Raw genomic sequence first — 23,524 nt, 5'->3', positions numbered from 1 at the left:
CACCACATGTCTATATAAGGTCCCACAGTTGACAGTGCATGTCAGAGCAAAAACCAAGCCATGAGGTCAAAGGAATTGCCCGTACCTACCCGTAGCACTCACATCTGTAGCCATGAAGTGCTTTGAAAGGCTGGTAATGGCTCACATCAACACCATTATCCCAGAAACCCTAGACCCACTGCAATTTGCATACCGCCCCAACAGATCCACTGATTGATGCAACCTCTATTGCACTCCACACTGCCCTTTCACACATGGACAAAAGGAACACCTATGTGAGAATGCTATTCATTGACAACAGCTCAGTGTTCAACACCATAGTGCCCTCAAAGCTCATCACTAAGCTAAGGACCCTGGGACTAAACACCTCCTTCTGCAACTGGATCCTGGACTTCCTGATGGGCCACCCCCAGGAGGTAAGGTTAGGTAACAACACATCCGCCACACTGATCCTCAAAACGGGGGCTCCTCAGGGGTGTGTGTTCAGTCCCCTCCTGTATTCCCTGTTCACTCATGACTGCATGGCCAGGCATGACTCCAACATCATCATTGAGTTTGCCGACGACACAACAGTGGTAGAACTGATCACAGACAATGATGAGACAGCCTATAGGGAGGGGTCAGAGACATGGCCGTGTGCTGCCAGGATAACAACCTCTGCCTCAACATTATCAAGACAAAGGAGATGATTGTGGACTACAGGAACAAGTGGACTGAGCACGCCCCCATTCTCATCGACGGGGCTGTAGTGGAGCAGGTTGAGAGCTTCAAGTTCCTCGGTGTTAACATCACCAACAAACTATCATGGTCTTAAACACACCAAGACAGTCTTGAAGAGGGCACGACACAGCCTATTCCGGGTTCCCCGGGCGCCAAAGATGTGGATGTCGATTAAGGCAGCCCCCCCGCACCTCTCTGATTCAGAGATTTCCTCACGGCGGAAGTTCAGCGTTACAGCGGGATTTCAATTTAAAGGCAATGTTCCTGCGTTAGCGGAGAATGCATTCACCGTAAACCAGTGGCAAACCATGACTATAGGACATAGGCTTTCAGAGGAACCAAAAATCTTCCATTACGTTGTATCAAACTCAGAAATCAAAAAAAGAACTGAAAACATAGCATCACTTAATGAACCCGATATTGTGTATTTTGTAGTTGGACAATTCTAGTTGTAGTGAAGGAGGAGCAATGCTGCCGCACACACAGTGACAGTTCAGCATGGACACAACATGACACACAGCATAAAATAATGCAACCAGCAAAACAAAAAACACTGTTTACATAACCTATGGTAGCCTAACACCACTATCACACTATCACCCATAGCAATAACAACAGTGTCACATCAACAGTGACAGGCTCAAGGTGCTGAATGGACAGCGACCGTAGGCTAATACCTGTGCACTCCATAGAGCTGAAGGAGAGACAGGTTTGGTCAAACACATAGACACGGCTGATATGACAGGCAACAGCAGTCACACACAGCATCAAATAACGTTAAAGATGAAGCATCCCATTCACTCCAGTAGGCCCCTTGAAATCAGAACAATACAAAAGCACAACCATTTCATTTCCAAAATGAAATTAATAAACCAGCTATTACTTCCCTTTGCAAAAATATTTTATCACGTTCATCACACTAACCGGTGATCTGAGGTTTAAATGCAACAACGTTTCACAGTCATTATTTTCAAAGAGATGTCTAACAGCAAGCAAGCTGCAACAAAACAGTACCACTCACCAGATGATGATCATTTGGAAAATAAGTTTGAAAGAAGTTCATTTTGATCATCCTGTATAAACACAGACTTACTTCCTTGACAACAAACAAGAACTTTGAGGAAATCTGTCAGAACAAGTTCACAAATAAAAAACATAGTTATACCTCATGTAGGGATTTTAAAGACACGGACATGAGTTTGAACTCCTGGAAAGATATCAGGGGGGTAATTTGGATAGATGTGGTAAAGAGGTCAATGGAATTCATACTGTGGGGGATAGAAGGATGCTGGATTGGCGCACATTCAACAAATCTGATCTAACAACGTGGATATTTGTCAAATCCGTCATGATTTATGTGTTGCAACAGGCCCACAATGTGGTTATTGCTGCATAACATTTAGAAGTTGTCCCTTTTCCGGTTTAGAAAAAGTGACTGCTAAATGCTAACTCCCATTCGTATAAGCTTTTAGAATAGCTAGCACACAGAAATCAGTTTTGAACTGTAATGCAGTTGATTGGTGACGATGACATGAACATGTGTTGGGGTTGACATCCATACCAGCATTATACTCTGTTTTTTACCTCAACATAGTGTGAAATACACATATAAATAATAACCTAAATGTAGGGTAATTTTGTTTGGGGAGATTCGGGATGGAGATGCAGGTGTGAAAATAGTGCAATCTTTTAACTTCATGCTATCTTGGCTGAGCTTCTATTGTCAAGCACTGGGAAACAGATTCCAACATCTCAGAAGAGGTTAGGTCTTTTCATTTAGTCAGTTGCTTGTAATTACCTGGAAGACTATAGAGGTTAGCCCTGAATCACTACGAGTGATGCGGTGCAGACCAATTTATTGGATGCGTATAAGAGCTTCCCGATGCGCTAGAAGTATGATTGCTCTGACGTCTGCAGAGGCCTGCATCACAGTAAATGCTGTACGGGCCACTGCAGACTCAGATTGACCATGCAGAGCCAAGCATGGGGAAACTACTGCTTGACCCACTGATTATTTCCTTTTGTCCTCACTAGTGAAATGTCTAGGCACGTCCCTTCTTCAAACGGTCCCACCCATTGCAAGTCAAAATGTGATGGGTTTGTTTACATCCCTGCTAGTGAGAATTTCTCCTTTGCCAAGATAATCTATCCACCTGGCAGGTGTGGCATATCAAGAAGCTGATTAAACAGCATGATCAATTACAGGTGTACCAATAAAAGGCTAATCTAAAATGGGCAGTTTTGTCACAACACAATGCCACAGATGTCTCAAGTTTTGAGGGACTGTGCAAATGGCATGCTGACTGCAGGAATGTCCACCAGAACTTTTGCCAGAGAATTGAATGTTCATTTCTCTACCATAAGCTGCCTCCAACGTCATTTTGGCAGTACGTCTAACCGGTCGCACAACCACAGACACGTGTAACCACGCCAGCCCAGGACCTCCACATCCAGCTTCTTCACCTGTGGGATCGTCTGAGACCAGCCACCCGGACAGCTGATGAAACTGAGAAGTATTTCTGTCTGTAAAAAAAAAACTTTTGTGGGGAACAACTCATTCTGAGCTCCCCAGTGAATGGGCCTGACTCTCAAGTGGTTGGGCCTATGCCTTCCCAGGCCCACCCATGGCTGCGCCCCTGCCCAGTCATGTGAAATCCATAGATTAGGGCCCAATTAATTAATTTCAATTGACTGATTTACTTATATGAACTGTAATTGTTGCATGTTGCATTTATATTTTTGTTCAGTATAATTTTTAAAATAAATCCTTAGGCCTTCTCTGGTTCTACACTGCCAAAAATGCTGCATATGTCGGCTCAATCAAAAATGACCTTTAAAGGTGCACTATACAGAAATATCTCTGCCATTTCGTGGTTGCTAAAATTTGGTCGGGTCACCCAAAAAGTTGTATATTGCAGTTTTCATTTTCTATTACGCAATCTGTAACGCTTCAGCGATACAGATTGAACAGAGCCCTAACACTGAGTTCTCAAGCCAAACCATGAAACCATATAGCAAATATACAGTAGATATAGGATAATCAAATCAAAGTTTATTGGTCATGTACACAGTTTAAGCATTTGTTGTCAGTGCTCATGTGACTTCACTTTGCTCTGATTATAGCATGTAATAATGACATGTAATGTCATTATAGTTGAGTCACCAGCCACGCTAATCATGTAAACAATATTTCCACATGATATTTCCTCTAGGACGACAAATATCAACGACAATTGAAGTAATCTACATACACTCTGGTAAGGCATATGATATTTCTATACAGACTAATAGTTAAGTGCAATGGAGAAAATTACTTTTTGGTTTTATTCAAAAACATGAAGTGGTCGTTCTCTGCTGCAAATGTTTTTCCCTTCCCTCCTCATGAAACAGCTGCAATTTGGCAGTAAAATGTCATACAAGTTAAGTTTCACAGGCAGCAGTAGCTCATTTGACAAGATAACCGTGGCTTTCAATCATTACCTACAGTATTAGTACTGTAGCCCCTCAGACGCCAAGGCCTCAAAACAGATGACTGGGACTTTAATAATGCAGCAGTAAATGATTCTACCTCTCTCCCTATTTCTCCATGTCCCCATCACTCTCTCCCTCAGTGAAGGATGCTGTGGCTGTGCCCCCAGTGCCATCAATAATCCACAGACAGCCATGACCATGTTTAGGGACCTGAAGTGATGGGCCCTAAGGCTATAGGGTGGACACACATCACTCCTTCCACTCTCTTCTTCTCTCATCATCCATACATTTCTCAGTCTCTCTCTCTCTCGTCTTAGTCCTCTAACCTGTAAGTCAAGCCCAGAAAGGTTTGTGTTCCAGACAGTGACTAATATCTGGGGGTGGACAGCTCTCTCACTCTCCCTCACACACTCTCTATTTCTGTCTCCCTCTCTCTCCTTCTCTGTCTTCATCTCACTTTCCCTCGGGCCCTCTCTCACTCTCTATATATTATCTCCCTCTCTGTCCCGCTCTCTCTGATGGGATGGTGACAGTCCTCTCTGTGAGGGCCAGTAAATGAGCGGCTGAGCAGATTAGTTCTGGCATGACGACAGCACGCTGGCATTTCTCTCACTCTCTCTCTGTCTCCCTTTCTTCTGTCCCTCTCTCCCCACACATCGCTTTTCTAACCCCATGGTTCCTGGGCTTCCGCCTGGGGCACATTGCAGCCCACAAACCTCTGCCAGGCTAGTACACAGAGTCAATAATCACAAAGCACATCCGCTTAAACATGACAGAGATGTCCACAGTATAGTCTCAAACAGAGATGTCCACAGTATAGCCTCAAACAGAGATGTCCACAGTATAGTCTCAAACAGAGATGTCCACAGTATAGCCTCAAACAGAGATGTCCACAGTATAGCCTCAAACAGAGATGTCCACAGTATAGTCTCAAACAGAGATGTCCACAGTATAGTCTCAAACAGAGATGTCCACAGTATAGTCTCAAACAGAGATGTCCACAGTATAGTCTCAAACAGAGATGTCCACAGTATAGTCTCAAACAGAGATGTCCACAGTATAGTCTCAAACAGAGATGTCCACAGTATAGCCTCAAACAGAGATGTCCACAGTATAGTCTCAAACAGAGATGTCCACAGTATAGTCTCAAACAGAGATGTCCACAGTATAGTCTCAAACAGAGATGTCCACAGTATAGTCTCAAACAGAGATGTCCACAGTATAGTCTCAAACAGAGATGTCCACAGTATAGTCTCAAACAGAGATGTCCACAGTATAGTCTCAAACAGAGATGTCCACAGTATAGTCTCAAATAGAGATGTCCACAGTATAGTCTCAAACAGAGATGTCCACAGTATAGTCTCAAACAGAGATGTCCACAGTATAGCCTCAAACAGAGATGTCCACAGTATAGTCTCAAACAGAGATGTCCACAGTATAGCCTCAAACAGAGATGTCCACAGTATAGTCTCAAACAGAGATGTCCACAGTATAGCCTCAAGGGGAACAGATGTTTCTCTTTGACCCAGTGGCAACCTCATGATTCTACCCCCAAGCCATAAGACTCCTGAACATCTAGTCAAATGGCTAACCAGACTATTTGCATTAGCCTACACTTTGATTATGCAAATCAAATATCACTTTGATTATGCAAATATCCTGCCCTCACATGGCATAGCACCAGCAGTTCTTATAGATCGGCTCAAGAGATTTGAGAGTGTGATATCTCTATGTGAGATGTGTGATATTATCTGTAGCCACAGACCAAACTAGTACAGTCATACCAGGATGTAGAGGCTTGGATTCATGGCGATGAGGTGCCACATGTTGTGAACACAAGTGAGCACATTCTGCTGTCACTCTGGATGAGAGTAGGCCTAACAGTACGACTCTCAGGTGGAATCTGGTCTGGTGAATGGAAGTATCATCAACACTTTAATGCAACCCAGAGCCATACAGTGAATGTATTGCTTGGATGGAAACTATGAATAATGCTGGTGTGTATGAGGCTTGGCTTTATGGTTTTGTACAAACAACATGTGTGAATTTCCTTCAATGTGTTGCAGAATTGTGATAGATAAAGGTGGCGAGGAGTGGTTTCTTCTTACTATTTATACTCTTTGTTGCTGTATTTACATCATATATCTGTTATGTGTGATAACATTAATGTAGTAAGAAAGACCTGTTGCCTGAAACAACTGCAAAAGCCAAAATGACAAACTTTATTGAGACAGCCTGACAGTGTTTGGGGCTCAATAGTGGCAAGTCCACACACTTAGTTTGGCAATACCATCCTTCTGAAAAAAAAGCCTTTAAAAAACAGTTTAGTCTCATTAGCAGAGGAAAACAGTTTTTCAAGGACACAACAATGGTTCTTTCTGAGCATAGAGAAACATGTGGGGCCTGAGAACATGAAGTGAAGAGATTGTTGGTGAGAGACAGGTAGGTGAAGAAAGCCCTGGCAGATTTGTTAACTCTTGGAACATGGATAGCCAGAGGTTATGCTATTGGATCTTTCCCTTCAAACGGTATGGTGTTGGTGGAAGAAAATACATAAATAGTTTGATGTCTCTTTCTGAGAAACATGAAAAGGAAACAAAGGCTCTAAAACGGGTGTGTATTAGTGTTATCAGAGGGTGCAGAGCAGAGCTCCATCTCTCATGGTTTGAAGCATTTGAGTCTGCCTTTTCACTTCCACCAGAGCCAGCTGTGAAAACAGTCTGTTCTGAGGGAACCACAGTCCCACAAGACTAAGGCCCCGACACACACAAATGCACAGTCACACACTCACAAACACATACACAAACTAAGGAAATGGCTAGAGTAGAGTAATTTGAGCTGACCATATACCTTTCTCATTGCCACATGTGTGATGTGGGGCTGGGGTAAAGGGGAAAACTGTAAAAAAGGATGTTTAAATCCGTCTGGATTTCTAAAAAGGAATGTTGTTATGAAACTATATGATGCATTTGCTGGCATTGAGCAGGAACCTTTCTGTATATGATGATGAGATGTCCTTTTATTAACACCCCCTGAGGAATAGTCTGACTATTTACCCATGAAGGGAATAATGAGAATAACATACTGGGAAGGGTAAAGACAATTTGACTGATTGAGGACATTCTTGGGAAACATCTGTAAATGGAAAAGCAGCAGTTTGCCTTAAAGGGCAGGTTGCACGATATATTTCCACAAATCTAACAATGTAGATTGATGATATTTCATCGAAACAAAAATTAATTTACCAACAATAAATTGCTGCTTTGTCGTCAAGAAAGGAACAGCCTGGTGGTGGCTGCAGTGCACTGTTAACCGGCATGTTTGATCGAAATGTAAGAAGATGGGTAGAAAGTCGGACCGATTCGGGCAGACTGGGTCAGGAAATCCCCTAGCACTTCAGTCATATGCGGGTCCTACTTTGTACCAAATGATTACGATGACTACCAACAGTGGAGTCACCATGAATCTGAGGCTAAAAACAGGTTCTGTGCACTGACCACCGACGTTACAGTATGTCGGCGGGCGACTTTGGTGATGATGGAGTTGAATTGGGTAAATTGGTACTAAAGTGCCCAGAGTTTTGTCATGTTATGTTGCTAGTAGATGATAAAAAACAAAGCTAGTCAGCTATCTAAGTGCACCGGGCCATACAAAACTAACTGGCCCACTTGCACCATACAGATCTAGCATGGTGTTTGGGGATGGAATAATCTAGCTAGCTAGCAAGTAAGCTACAACAACTCAATCAACAGAATACTGCATGTTTTGCAGAAATGAATGGTCAAATACTGATTCATGTCATTGTTTATTTCAAAGTACAGTTGAAGTCGGAAGTTTACATACACTTAGGTTGGAGTCATAAAAACTCGTTTTTCAACCACTCCACACATTTCTGGTTAACAACTATAGTTTTGGCAAGTTGGTTAGAACATCTACTTTGTGCATGTCACAAGTAATTTTTCCAACAATTGTTTACAGACAGATTATTTCACTTATAATTCACTGTATCACAATTCCACAATTCTGATAGGCTAACTGACATCATTTGAGTCAATTGAAGGTGTACCAGTGGATGTATCTCAAGGCCTTCCTTCAAACTCAGTGCCTCTTTGCTTGACATCATGGGAAAATCAAAAGAAATCAGCCAAGACCTCAGAAAAAAATGTGTAGACCTCCACAAGCCTGGTTCATCATTGGGAGCAATTTCCAAACGCCTGAAGGTACCACGTTCATCTGTACAAACAATAGTACGTAAGTATAAACACCATAGGACCACGCAGCCGTCATACCGCTCAGGAAGGAGACACGTTCTGTCTCCTAGAAATGAATGTACTTTGGTGCGAAAAGTGCAAATCAATCCCAGAACAACAGCAAAGGACCTTGTGAAAATGCTGGAGGAAACAGGTACAAAAGTATCTATATCCACAGTAAAACGAGTCCTATATCGACATAACCTGAAAGGCCACTCAGCAAGGAAGAAGCCATTGCTCCAAAACCACCATAAAAAAGCCAGAATACGGTTTGCAACTGCACATGGGGACAAAGATCGTACTTTTTGGAGAAATGTCCTCTGGTCTGATGAAACAAAAATAGAACTGTTTGGCCATAATGACCATCGTTATGTTTGGAGGAAAAAGGGGGAGGCTTGCTAGCCGAAGAACACCATCCCAACCATGAAGCACGGGGGTTTCAGGATCATGTTGTGGGGGTGCTTTGCTGCAGGAGGGACTGGTTCACTTCACAAAATAGATGGCATCATGAGGTAGGAAAATTATGTGGATATATTGAAGCAACATCTCAAGACATCAGTCAGGAAGTTAAAGCTTGTTCGCAAATGGGTCTTCCAAATGGACAATGACCCCAAGCATACTTCCAGAGTTGTGGCAAATGGCTTAAGGAAAACAAAGTCAAGGTATTGGAGTGGCCATCACAAAGCCCTGACCTCAATCCTACAGAAAATTTGTGGGCAGAACTGAAAAAGCGTGTGTGAGCAAGGAGGCCTACAAACCTGACTCAGTTACACCAGCTCTGTCAGGAGGAATGGGCCAAAATTCACCCAACTTATTGTGGGAAGCTTGTGGAAGGCTACCCGAAATGTTTGACCCAAGTTAAACAATTTAAAGGCAATGCTACCAAATACTAATTGAGTGTATGTAAACTTCTGTCAAGGTGTGCGCTACTGGTGGAGAAGTCAGGTGCAGGAGAGCAGAGAGTTGTGAACAGGCGCACACTTTATTTAGGCAGAGGCAATAAAACAGACAGACGCCACTGGGTCAAAACCTCCAGCCAAAGGTAAAAGTGCAAGGCGCGAAACAGTCCAAAAAATGATCAAATGTTTTACGATAAACATCCCTCGTGAGAATACCATGGAATAACGGGGGAAAAACCCAGCCTGGCACGTACACACGCAACACGTAACAAAATCTATTTCACACAAAGACATGGGGGGGGGAACAGAAGAATAAATACATGCAGTGTGATTAGGGAATGTCAACCAGGTGTGCAGGGAACAAGACAAAACAAATGGAACAATGAAAAATGGAGCGCGATGGCTAGAAAGCCGGTGACATCGATCGCCGAACGCCGAGCAAGGAGAGGAGCCGACTTCGGCGGAAATCGTGACAACTTCTGACCCGTCGGGAATGTGATGAAAGAAATACAAGCTGAAATAAATCATTCTCTCTACTATTATTCGGACATTTCACATTCTTAAAATAAAGTGGTGATCCTAACTGACCTAAGACAGGTCATTTTTACTGGGATTAAATGTCAGGAATTGTGAAAAACGGAGTTTAAATGTATTTGGCTAAGGTGTATGTAAACTTCCAACTGTATTTCTTTATTTTTGCTGAACTGCCTGATCTTTATTGGCCGATATAACTTGCAGGATATCATGGTAGCTAATGTTTGTGTTTGCCATTATACCTCGATTTAAGTTGGCTTCAGAGTGCCAAAATATTTTTCAAAAACAAAAAGGAGGATGTGGGTCTTATGTGGACAGTGGCTTCACTCCTGCTCTGTAGTGCTCCTCTTTACGTCACTTTTCCCAACGCTTTTCCAACATGACTTCGGTCAAATTTTGATAAAATATAAATACAAATGTAAAGTGATATGTCGTACTGGGACTTGTAGTTGGAAGGATGAAACAAATAATAATGTTTACCAGCAACCTAAACGTAAAAAAATACTGAACGTAAACTTTTTCCCGGTAAATGTAATAAGTTATTACATCAATCGGTGGTTATTACATTAACTGGTGAGTAACATCTTTTTAAGTGTATAATGTAATAACGTCAACCAATGATGTAATACCATACCAAAATAAAATAAAAAATGTAGTACTTCAGTCAATTTCATGCACATACCACCACCCACTGCCAATTGCAACACAAACAAACTCATGCACATCATACAGGAATACTCATAGAGACTCTACAAGCCCACAAATGTAAACACACACACACACACGTAATCTCCAATAGTTCCCTGTAAACAATAATGAGGACGCCCCACAATGTGTCATGGTCCCCTGGAGGTTTTGTCTAGTTCCCGGTTTGTCCCGGGGATGTCGCCCCTCCTCAGAAAAAAGTATTGTACCTAGGGCACACAGACCCTAGTTTCATTACACCTCACCCCTTGTTACTGTTGCCAAGCCCGTCAAGGCCCTGATTGGTGAACCACTGATCCATTCACAGCTCTTTTGGCAATACTAGGGACACACACAGTGCTTTTAACCTATATATTTGACATAAATTACATTGTGTATGTTTATTTATACAGTTATTATTATTTAACATGTCATCACCTGGAACACCTGGGACAATCACGTGACAAATACCTCCAAGAACGTCCTGGGGAACTTCAGGGGACCATGACACAATGTCACAAGAACGTCCTAAAAATGTCCTCAGTGATGTCCCGGGACCAACTAGGAACTAGACAAAACCTCCAGGGGATCATGACACAACATCCCAAGAGTGTCCTAAAAACATCCCTGGGGACAAAGGTTCGGGAGGTGGTCACCTGGAATGCATTTCAATTAACAGGTGTGCCTTGTTAAAAGTTAATTTGTGGAATTTCTTTCCTTCTTAATGCGTTTGAGCCAATCAGTTATGTTGTGACAAGGTAGGGGTGGTATACAGAAAATAGCCCTATTTGGTAAAAGACCACAGGAAAGGAAGACCCAGAGTTACCTCTGCTGCAGAGGATAAGTTCATTATAGTTACCAGCCTCAGAAATTGCAGCCCAAATAAATGCTTCACAGAGTTCAAGTAACAGACACATCAACTGTGACTGTGTGAATCATGTCTTCATGGTTGAATTGCTGCAAATAAACCACTCCTACAGGACACCAATAAGAAGAGACTTGCTTATGCCAAGAAACACGAGCAATGGAAATTAGACCAGGGGAAATTTGTCCTTTGGTCTGGAGTCCAATTGGAGATTTTTGGTTCCAACCGCCGTGTCTTTGTGTGTAGTGTGGGTGAACGGGTGAAACGATGATCTCAGCATGTGTATTTCCAACAGTGAAGCATGGACAAGGAGGTGTGATGGTGTGGGGGTGCTTTGCTGGTGACACTGTCTGTGATTTATTTAGAATTCAAGGCACAGTCAACCAGCATGGCTACCACAGCATTCTGCAGCGATAAGCTATCCCATCTGGTTTGTGCTTAGTGGGACTATAATTTGTTCTTCAACAGGACAATGACCCATCACACCTCCAGGCTGTGTAAGGGCTATTTTACCAAGAAGGAGAGTGATGGAGTGCTGCATCAGATGACCTGGCCTCCACAATCCCCTGACCTCAACCAAATTGAGATGGTTTGGGATGAGTCGGACCACAGAGTGAAGGAAAAGCAGACAACAAGTGCTCAGCATATGTGGGAACTCCTTCAAGACAGTTGGAAAAGCATTCCAGGTGAAGCTGGTTGAGAGAATGCCAAGAGTGTGCAAAGATGTCATGAAGGCAAAGGGTGGCTACTTTGAATAATCTCAAATATAAAATATATTTTGATTTGTTTAACACTTTTTTGGCTACCTCATGATTCCATATGTGTTATTTCATAGTTTTGATGTCTTCACTATTATTCTACAATGTAGAAAATAGTAAAAATAAAGAAAAACTCTTGAATGAATAGGTGTTCTAAAACTTTTGAACGGTACTGTACCTATTCAGGTCCCAGCACCAATGGGACAGACTGGTGTCTTACCTAGGTCTCCTGCAGGCCACAATACTTTTACCCTGCTAAATTTAAACATAGGCATTAGAGCAGGGAGCTTACACAAATCTTTAGGTCTCAGACAAGTTTAATTACACCTACATCACATTTCAGGTGCTATCCCCTACTGCCTTGGTGGCCATGTGTAAGGCACTTTGCACCCTGCTACGAGGGAAAGGCTGACCCTGTTCTGTCTTTGGTGGGTACGGTAACAACAAAAATACATGTTTCCATTATACAATAGACTTTTATATTTAAATAAAATGTTGCCTGAATGTGTGTGTGTTATTTTGTTCCTGTTCCTGTGAGTGTCTTTGCATTCATGTGTTTGTAATACAGGTTGAGTCTGTATGTACGCGAATATACCAGTACACCAAAGGGGGTATACATATGCATTGATAAAATCTTTATGAAATCATTCATAACCCTTTCATGAATGTTGCAGTATCATTCACCCTAACTTTCATAACACATTAAACGTGTCACGTCCTGACCAGAAAAGGGGTTATTTGTTAGTGTAGTTTGGTCAGGACGTGGCAGGGGGTGTTTGTTTTATGTGGTTCGGGGTTTGTGGGGCTATGTACTTATGTAAGAGGGGTGTTTGTTTAGAGTGTTCTGGGGGTTTTGGTCTATGTTCTAGGTTAGTGTTTTTCTATGTTCAGTCTAGTTTTCTACTTCTATGTTTAGGGTTTGTTGATTGACCTTCAATTGGAGGCAGCTGTTCCTCGTTGCCTCTGATTGAAGGTCCTATGTATAGGGGTGTTTGTGCTATGGGGGTTTGTGGGTAGTTGTTTCCTGTTTCGTGTCTGTGCACCTGACAGGACTGTTTAGTATCGTTTGTTGTTTTGTATACGTGATTTGTTTGTTTTTCCTTCTTTTGATTTAATAAAGAAGATGAGTATACACGTTCCCGCTGCAGCTTGGTCCAATCCTTACGACGCCCGTTACAGAACTACCCACCACCAACGGACCAAGCAGTGGGGTAAGGAGCTGGAGAGGAGCTATCGGGAGTCGTGGACCTGGGAGGAGATCTTAGCCGGAGAGGGACCATGGAGGAAGGCTGGAGAGGACCGGGAGTGTTTTGCTGGAACACGGTTGGCATGGAAGCCTGAGAGGCAGCCCCAAAACATTTTTTTGGGGGGGGGCACACGGGTAGTTTGGCTGGGCCAGGGTTGGTAAGCCAACTCTCCGTGCTTACCAGAGACTGCGTGGTACTGGTCAGGCCCCGTGCTATGGGGTGATGCGCACGCCGTCGAGGTCAAGCATCCACAGGCCGGTATGCTCAGTGCCAGCGTCCTGCATTTGCCGGGGGGAAGCGGGCACCCAGCAGTAAGGGTGGTGCCAGTCCTGCGCTCGAGACCGCCAGTACGCCTTCACGGCCCAGTGTATCCTGTTCCCGCTCTCCGCACTAGCCCTGAGGTGCATGTCTTCAGTCTGGCGTCTCCAAAGCCAGCACCACGCACCAGGCCTTCAGTACGACAGCCCAGTCCAGGATGTCCTGTTCCTGCTCCTCGCACTAGCCTTGGGGTGTGTGTCTCCAGTCTGGTACCTCCACTACCAGCCCCACGCACCAGGCCTCCAGTGCGTCAGCCCAGTCCTGCTCGTCCTACTCCTGCTCCTCGCACTAGCCCTGTGGTGCGTGTCCCTAGTCTGGCAACAGTGCCCCGTCCAGAGTGTCCGGCGACAGTGCCCCGTCCAGAGTGTCCGGCGACAGTGCCCCGTAGAGAGAGACGGCCCACAGTCCGGAGCCGAGAGAGACGGCCCACAGTCCGGAGCCGAGAGAGACGGCCCACAGTCCGGAGCCGAGAGAGACGGCCCACAGTCCGGAGCCGAGAGAGACGGCCCACAGTCCGGAGCCGAGAGAGACGGCCCACAGTCCGGAGCCGAGAGAGACGGCCCACAGTCCGGAGCCGAGAGAGACGGCCCACAGTCCGGAGCCGAGAGAGTTGGCCCACAGTCCGGAATCGGCGCAGCCAGAGTCGCCCTTCAGCCCGACGTCTCCAGCGACGCCCTTCAGCCCGAGGTCTCCAGCGACGCGCATCAGCCCGAGGTCTCCAGCGACGCGCATCAGCCCGAGGTCTCCAGCGACGCGCATCAGCCCGAGGTCTCCAGCGACGCGCATCAGCCCGAGGTCTCCAGCGACGCGCATCAGCCCGAGGTCTCCAGCGACGCGCATCAGCCCGAGGTCTCCAGCGACGCGCATCAGCCCGAGGTCTCCAGCGACGCGCATAAGCCCGAGGTCTTCAGCGATGCGCCATAGCCCAGAGACTTCGGGAGGGGTAGAGTTTAATGAGTATTTAGCGGGGGTGGACAGGGTAGGTTGGGGAGTAAGGCCGGAGCCTGAGCCACCTCCGTAGTAGGGGGTTGGAGGGGGGGGGTGTAGCACAAGAACCGAGACGGTGGCCACCCTCCCTTCCCTCCCTTTAGTTGGGGATTATTTTGTTGTTTGTGTTTAGAGTTATTGAATTAGGTTTTGTTGTTTTAGGTGCATCCAGGGTCTGCACCTTTTGGGGGGGGGGGGGGGGTACTGTCACGTCCTGACCAGAAAAGGGGTTATTTGTTAGTGTAGTTTGGTCAGGACATGGCAGGGGGTGTTTGTTTTATGTGGTTTGGGGTTTGTGGGGCTATGTACTTATGTAAGAGGGGTGTTTGTTTAGAGTGTTTTTAGGGTTTTTGGTCTATGTTCTAAGTTAGTGTTTTTCTATGTTCAGTCTAGTTTTCTACTTCTATGTTTAGGGTTTGTTGATTGACCTTCAATTGGAGGCAGCTGTTCCTCGTTGCCTCTGATTGAAGGTCCTATGTATAGGGGTGATTGTGCTATGGGGGTTTGTGGGAAGTTGTTTCCTGTTTTGTGTCTGTGCACCTGACAGGACTGTTTAGTGTTGTTCGTTGTTTTGTATACGTGATTTGTTTGTTTTTCCTTCTTTTGATTTAATAAAGAAGATGAGAATACACGTTCCCGCTGCACCTTGGTCTAATCCTTACGACGCCCGTTACAAAACGTCAATCATATGTTCATTATAGTATTATGTTATTTTATATTAGAAAAACCTGGTTAAATTGAGCTTGATGGTTGCTGGTGTTACTGACTGGTTTAGTTCTGCGCAGCACAAGACTTTGATAGCCTCTGTTGAGCTGAAGCCAAGGTGTGAGCTTGTGGAGCTAATGCAAGTCTTCAGGTTTCAGGCAAGTTCACTCAACATGTTAAAATGACACCAATAGCCCTGGTGCCATCCAGATCTGACCTCCAGATTTGAAATCGTTCAAATACTTTTAGCGTTTGCTTGATCTTGCCTGGAGTGCCAGAGTGATGGGTTTTGCAGTTTTGGGACTATTCCACGTCCATCAACATAAGGGAAATAATACATGAAGACATTGATTTTGGTATGTTATTACATGATCGGTTGAAGTTATTATGTTATTCATCAAAACAGTTGCTACTGACCTAATGTAATACCCACCGGATAATGTAAAAATAAGCTTGGTTAATAATAATCAAGTAAAGTGTTACCCGGATATGTGTGTGTGTGTGTGTGTGTGTGTGTGTGCTTGTGTGTACATTACAATGTGTGCTTGTGAGTGTCTCTATGAGTATTCTTGTATGATGTGCATGAGTTTGTCTGTGATGTGATTGGCAGTAGGGTTGGTATGTGCATCAAATTGAGGGAAGTAGTACATAAAAACATCTATTTTTGAATGTTATTGAAGTTATTACATTATTCATAAAAAAGTTGTTACTCACCGGTTAATGTAATAATTTTTACATTTAGCGGGAAAAGTTATTACGTTTACCGTTAAACATTTTATTATGCTTAACCGGCAAGTTATTACATTTAATGGATTTATTTCAAAAAATCAAAAGTTATTACAAATAGAAAAGTTATTACATTTACAGGTGTTATTCCATTTACCGTTGTTATTCCATTTACCGTTATTCCATTTACCGTTATTCCATTTACCGTTGTTATTACATTTGCCGTTATTACATTTACCATTGTTATTACTGTCACGTCCTGACCAGTAAAGGGGTCATTTTGTTATTGTAGTCGGTCAGGACGCGGCAGGTGTGTGTTTTGTGTGTTTCATTTTTTTGGGGGGTTATGTTCTATGTTAATATATTTCAGTTTGTTCTAGTTCTTCTATTTCTATGTTTAGTTTATTGGGTTGACCTTCAATTGGAGGCAGCTGTTCCTCGTTGCCTCTAATTGAAGGTCCTATTTAGTAGGGGTGTTTTTCCATGGGTTTTGTGGGTAGTTGTTCCATGTATAGCTGTGTAGCCTTTCAGGAATGTTTTTCGTCATTGTTTTTGTGTAAGTGCTTTGTTTTGGTTTCCTTCTAATAAAAGATGAGTATCCATATACCCGCTGCGTTTTGGTCCACTTTTTATGACGCACCTGACAATTACATCTACCGTTGTTAGTGTTTCTTACATAACTTGATAACAAGTGGAGTTCTTAAAGTCTATGAATCTGTGCGGTTTGATTCTGCAAAACTGGCCTCCTCTGTGTCCTCACTGTTACTTTAGGTGGCCACATACAGTTAGGGCCTTTAGTTTTCCTCCTGGCTGCAAGACCAATTAGGCCTCTGGAGTCCTGTGAGCAGGAGAAACTCATTTTTACATTTTTTTTTTTTACATTTTAGTCATTTAGCAGACGCTCTTATCCAGAGCGACTTACAGTAGTGAATGCATACATTTCATTTCATGCATTTTTTTTGGTACTGGCCCCCCATGGGAATCGAACCCACAACCCTGGCGTTGCACACACCATGCTGACGATGCAAACACCATGCTCTACCAACTGAGCCACAGGGAAACTCCTGACCTTAGTCATACTTTATGCTGATAAACTGCAATTTCAAAATAAATACCCAGCTGATGTCCCAGTTCTTGTCTTGTGAGACAGAAGATGCAAATATTTTTTTCTCTATCTGAACCAATTTGTCTCCTCTGTCATTGGACTGCCAGGCTGGCAGACTGTGTGCCACCATCAGTGTGCCCCTCTGCCACCTCCAGCTCTATATCAATAAGATGACACTGAGGCCAGCCGGCTAGGTATCGATCCAGTGGGCCCAGCCATTGTCTCTGACTCTGAGAGGGAGAGAAAGGTCTGATGATCTACTATAGCGCCCTTTAAAGTGTACCATGGGCGGTGCCTCAAGGTATACATCAATATGCCATTACAATCTTGCAAGAATTATCTACTGTCATATGCGTCGTCAAAGGTGGACCAAAACACAGCGGGGATATGAATACTCATCTTCTTTTAGTAGATGGAAACCAAAACAAAACACTATTACAAAAACAACGACGAAAAACAGTCCTGTAAGGCTCACAGCTATACACGGAACAACTACCCACAAAACCCATGGAAAAACACCCCAACTAAATAGGACCTTCAATTAGAGGCAACGAGAAACAGCTGCCTCCAATTGAAGGTCAGCCCAATAAACTAAACATAGAAATATAAGAACTAGAACAAACATAGAAATATATTAACATAGAACATAACCCAAAACCCCCCGAAACACACAAAACAAACACACCCCTGCCACGTCCTGACCGACTACAATAACAAAATGACCCCTTTCCTGGTCAGGAAGTGACATCTACAGCTGCTTTTCCAATGATCTACAGCATCTTTTCCTATGTCTCTTCAGGCACCCATGACCTATCAAAAAACAAGCCAGAGCCCAGTGCCCCCCACACTATAACATAGGTTTTTATAGGCCTACTGAAAGTATATGCCTAGGGTTATCTACACAATGAAGATTAACAGTCACGAAAGAAACCCCCAGGAATGTGTTGGTCTGTGTGGTGTGTTGTAGCCTGTACGCCTAAATGACTTGTCTTGATCTACTTCGACTGCAGATTTTTTAAGTTGCTTTGTCTTTGGAAATATTAGTGCAGCACAAGGAGGCGCATTCTGGATGAACCACGGTCATAGGATTATCGGACCGCAGGCTTAATAACTGGTCTCAACTAAGGCCTATTTTACATTGCCTTATTTTTATAACATTTATTCAGTGCCCCAGACTTTTATTGGCCCCAAGGCTGTAGGCCTGAAGTAAAATGTTAACCGCTAATGTCCTTCTCTCACATTTTTTCAAGACTACTGAATTAGGCCTAAAACCATATCAGTACAGACATAAACATATGTTCTATTTTGAACAGAGACATCACTTCTATACCACTGATTACAAGTAAAAGTTTACCTTGATTTATGGATTATTATAATTATAAATCAAGGCATGGCATCTCCTAAATTGGTTCAAATTGACAGTTTCTATTGCAGTAGCTAGGTTTCCATCCAATTGGCAACAGATTTTTATGTGAATATTCCAAAATCTGCATAAAAACAATATGCACATTTTCCCACTAGATATGTCTTTCCCTCAAATTTACTTGTTGCATACAGATAATGACGTAGTGCACATAAAAATAACTTTAGCGGTTAAATTCCCATGCACCAAATAAAAAATGCAAGTTAAATTGCTTTCCATCACGTTCAACTCTACTGATGGTTTTGTCACAAAAAATGTTGCATTATATAGCGAATGTGTCCACTTTGGTCTTGGCACGTGCGCTCTAGCCAACAGCTCACCGATACAGTGCGGCCTACATGATGACATTATTATGGGGGAAAAAACAAGATTATTTGTATTTGTCAAACTGCAGCCAAGTATGGATCATCATGTCTCCAGAATAAGACCCTCAATATTTAGTAGAAAGGAGCATTAATCCCCATGCGCACCTTCACCACCTTGTAAAGTTCATTATCATTTATTTCATCTGTAGCCTAATAAACTGCATTCTTTCCAAAATCGTAGTGGGAGGACCACAGAATCTATCTACCAAGTTTACTTCGATTTGATGGCTATTATATCAATATTTGTGCATAAAGGCATTTCCATCGCCATTTCTGCATAATACATTTTACAGACACAAAAAGATCACACCTTGTCTAGGGTATTTTGTTATGTCGGCATTTGGAAAGTTTACTGACAAATTTGCTGTTTCCTTCAGGCCTGTAGTGACATTTCTTATCCAACCTGTATTTTACTTGCATAAAAAGGTTGGATGGAAACCTTGTTACTGCGGGACAAATAAATAAACTGAAAGGTGGGTCCCCATGTGTCAGACAAAAAATCCCCACCAACACAGGCTCCCCACATGGATGTGTTTTGTGCCCAGTCCTGTACACTTTCTGTACTTTCCCATCCTGACAGACACCTCATCAAGTTTGCTGATGACACTGCCCTGATCAGCCTGTTGCATTATGATGATGAACACCATGGCCCAATTCTAAATGACTTTGTAGAGTGGTGTGATGAATCACACTTTGTCCTCAAAACCAACAAGACCAAAGACGTGTATAGATTTCAGGAAGCGGACAACACCCACCCCTGCAACATCTATCAGAGGTCAGGACATAGAGTTTGTAGTTAAATACAAATATCTGGGTGTCCTGTTGGACAATAAGATTCAGTGGAGTAAATGTGCAGGCCTGATCTACAAAAAGTGTCACACCCTGATCTGTTTCACCTGTCCTTGTGCTTGTCTCCACCCCCTCCAGGTGTCACCCATCTTCCCCATTATCCCCTAGGTATTTATACCTGTGTTTTCTGTCTCTCTGTGCCAGTTTGTCTTGTATGTTCCAAGTCAACCAGTGTGTTTTTCCCTGTGCTCCTGCCTTTTCTATTCTCTTTTGCTAGTCCTCCCGGTTTTGACCCTTGCCTGTTTTCTGGACTCTGTACCCGCCTGCCTGACCATTCTGCCTGCCCTGACCTCGAGCCTGCCTGCCACACTGTACCTCCTGGACTCTGAACTGGTTTTGACCTTTTGCCTGTCCATGACCTGTCTCTTGCCTACCCCTTTTGGATTATTAATAAATATCAAAGACTCAAACCATCTGCCTCCCGTGTCTGCATCTGGGTCTCGCCTTGTGCCCTTATAAAAAGGGTCAGCAGAGACACGGGTCTCTTTTCATGTTGACTGTACTATACAGACTCTGTTTTACAAATATTTCATTTAGAGTATTTTAACTTTTTGCATTGTTTGTTGGTTTGGTCATGCCACTGTCAGTCAGAAGAACATGCTGAGAAGGATTATCACCACAGCAAGCAAGATACTTGGAGTCAGACAAACAGGCCTGGATGAGATCTTTAAGGTCAGGGCCCTCCGCAAGGCTCACAAAATCCATTAAGACCCAAGCCACCCCCTCTACCTGGACTTCTAACTACTCCCATCTGGGTGCAGGTATAGGGCACCCGCCTGCAGAAAAAACAGTATAAGACAATAATTTGTGACAGGTCTGATATTTCTAAAATATAAAATATTTGTAGATCTGTTTAACACTTTTTTGGTTACTACATGATTCCATATGTGTTATTTCATAGTTTTGATGTCTTCACTATTATTCTACAATGTAGAAAACCCTTGAGTAGGTGTGTCCAAACTTCTGACTGGTACTGTATGTCTAAGAGAGCTGAAAGCAAGTTCAAACAAAGGGCTTTATTCAATCATATTGTGGAAGTTCAGCATTACAGGGTGATTAAAATGTATAGGTAATGTTCCCACAATAGCAGATACGGTAAACGCTGCATGTCGGCTCAATCGGAAATTACCTTTACATTTCTATCGCTTCAGCAATACAGATTGAATAGAGCCCAAAGTGTAGCAATAGTTATAGACAGACGTGGTGGCATAGAGGGATGATAGAAATGCAGTTAAAATCCCAGATAACAACATGGTGAAGAATGATTACTGTACATGTCTGAACATGCACAATGTAATCATGTATGTCAAAGATGCTAATGTGATCACTGTTTGTAAGACGGGTTGTTTGTGTGTATGTCCCTAACCTTGCCAACAGACAAAGACCACTGAATGGATTGGTGGTTCACCAATCACAGCCATAATGGGCTCAGCAAAACAGTAACAAATGGTGATGTGTAATGAAATCAGTGGGCATACCCAGGTAGGTCGGTAGGAAGAATTATTTCTTAAAGAACGTTATTTTGGGTCCATACGTTCTGACAACTGGTACACTGAATGTCCTGGCAACATCCTAAAAACGTTCTGACGTGGTTTACACTGACGTCCCGAGAACATTCCCCTGTGACCATCACGAGCCGTCCCGATGACAGGCAAAAATGATGTCCTGGGAACGCCCCAAAAACCTTTTTAAGGGATGTCCCTGGAACAAGCCTGGGAACTAGCCAAAAATCTCAAGTGGACCATGACATAACGTCCTGAAAACGTCCTCAGGGACGTACACAGAACAAACAGAGAACTAGACAAAACCTCCAGGGGACCAAGACACACAACATCCCAAGAACGTCCTAAAACATCCTTTTGATGTCCCCTGGACAAACCGTGAACTAGACAAAACTTCCAAGAGACCATGACACAACGTCCCAAGAATGTCCTAAAAATGTCCCTGGGATGAGCCGGGAACTAGACAAGACCTCTAGGGGCCAATGACACAGTGGCCTGACCACTTTAGACAACCATTTTGTGACGTAAATGTTGTTTGCAGGCTAACTGTTATGATTTTGTATTGTGAATGTGTTGTCTACTGTATTGTTCTTGTCCTTTTTCTTAACGCCATTTTAAACGTGTACATGATACAATAAGGTCAGTAAAGTAGCCCTAATTGAAGTCAGTCTTGAAAAACATTATTTGTATCGGGTTAATTATTTGTATCGTTCCTTAATTACTCCCAAGTACATGCTATTGATTCATTTAAATCACAAAACACAGACGCTCAATGTTTGTCAAGCTATCAAAATGCATAGGTACTCACCTGAGGGGTATTTTGACGGCCAAATATCTATCAATTGCAACTGCAAGGAGGCTAAAAATTGAGCTTTGAGTCAGTACCAAAACAAAACAGGCCAGGAAAAGACATCCATAGAAGTCCAAAAGTATACCGATGCTTATGGTTATGGCAAAGGGGATGGCAAGGCAACCCACCAAAATATCTGCCACAGCCAAAGACACCAAAAAGTAGTTCGTAGTGGTTTTCAGAGTGGTGTTGATGGCGACAGCCCAGCAAACCAATACATTGCCAGAGATGGATAAAATAGCTATAAATATCTCAAATACAATATAGTACTGAATCATCTCAGCAAATATTTCAGAACATTAGGTCTGTCAGAAATAAAAGTGTCATAAGGCAGACTGTTCTAGTGGGTCCAAAAGAGATAGTATTTTTGCTGTATTCCAAGAATATTCCAAAAGTATGGTTTGCGAAAACAGCCATCTGTGAAAAGAAAAAAGACCATATAGTATACTTTACTGTTCTCCAAAGCAAACCCTGTAATTACAATTGTTGGAAATGTGAATTATTTGCAGCTTCGTATCGGTTATCATGCGTCTAACAAAAACGATATGGTAACCTATTACAACTAGTCTAACCAAGCCACATGTTAGTCAATAGACATTAAAAACATGAAAACTAATATCTGAATTTCTTTTTGGGTTGCTTACCCCTCTTGAAACTTTGCATTATTTTCCAGTCCTTTGAAAATATACTACACTCCTCCAAGTATCTGTTGCGCGGCGGTATTGGAGACTCACTTTGGAAAGTCACTAGTTCCGTTCAACACATGGTATTTGAAGTAACGAAAAAAAATGTATAACAGAGAGTAGGCTAGCCACGCCTCAAATTCAGCGATGTCTACAGACGACGTGCAATTCTGCAAACCACAGTTCCTCTTTAATGAAGCTGAGACAAGAGTCATCATGTGTAAAAGCGTAATTAGGCACCCTTTACGCACCCATTAAATTTGGTGTAAACAATGAACCAACATGCTTTCAGGTTGATGTAGTAGTTCTTTACTGTGCAGGCAAAAACCCACCCAAGACATCTACATATGTCTTTAATTTCAAGGCTATCCCTTCACGAATGTCTAAAATATGTGGTGGATTGATTCATCCACTTAAATTTCCACCCACGTGTAACTGTCCTCCCTCAGTCGGAATGATCAAAGATTATATATATATATTGTCAGTCTAGGATCCTCTACTTCTTTTTAAGTGAGGTTTGCATGCAGGATAGAGAACACACTCACCTGTTTGAATGGCATGTACCAGCCTGTCTGCACTATGG

At 43.0% G+C, this 23,524-nt stretch overlaps 1 protein-coding gene across 1 annotated transcript in view; it reads right to left on the bottom strand.

The window, feature by feature from the left end:
* Positions 1–23,086, bottom strand: part of adora2b (adenosine A2b receptor) — a 34,779-nt gene extending 11,693 nt beyond the window's left edge. The window contains exons 1-2 of the mRNA XM_014197287.3: positions 22,903–23,086; positions 22,217–22,675 (exon numbers count right to left, since the gene is read on the bottom strand). Coding sequence (XP_014052762.1) covers positions 22,217–22,536 — 320 coding nt within the window. The 5' untranslated portion in view covers positions 22,537–22,675; positions 22,903–23,086. The remainder of the gene's footprint in view (positions 1–22,216; positions 22,676–22,902) is intronic.
* Positions 23,087–23,524: the final 438 nt, after the last annotated feature.

The sequence above is a fragment of the Salmo salar genome, chromosome 04 (assembly GCF_965601325.2).
Source record: "Salmo salar chromosome 04, fSalSal1, whole genome shotgun sequence".
Classification (NCBI taxonomy): domain Eukaryota; kingdom Metazoa; phylum Chordata; class Actinopteri; order Salmoniformes; family Salmonidae; genus Salmo; species Salmo salar.
Note: the sequence above shows the minus strand (reverse complement) of the source record. Positions and strands in the feature narration are given on the sequence as shown.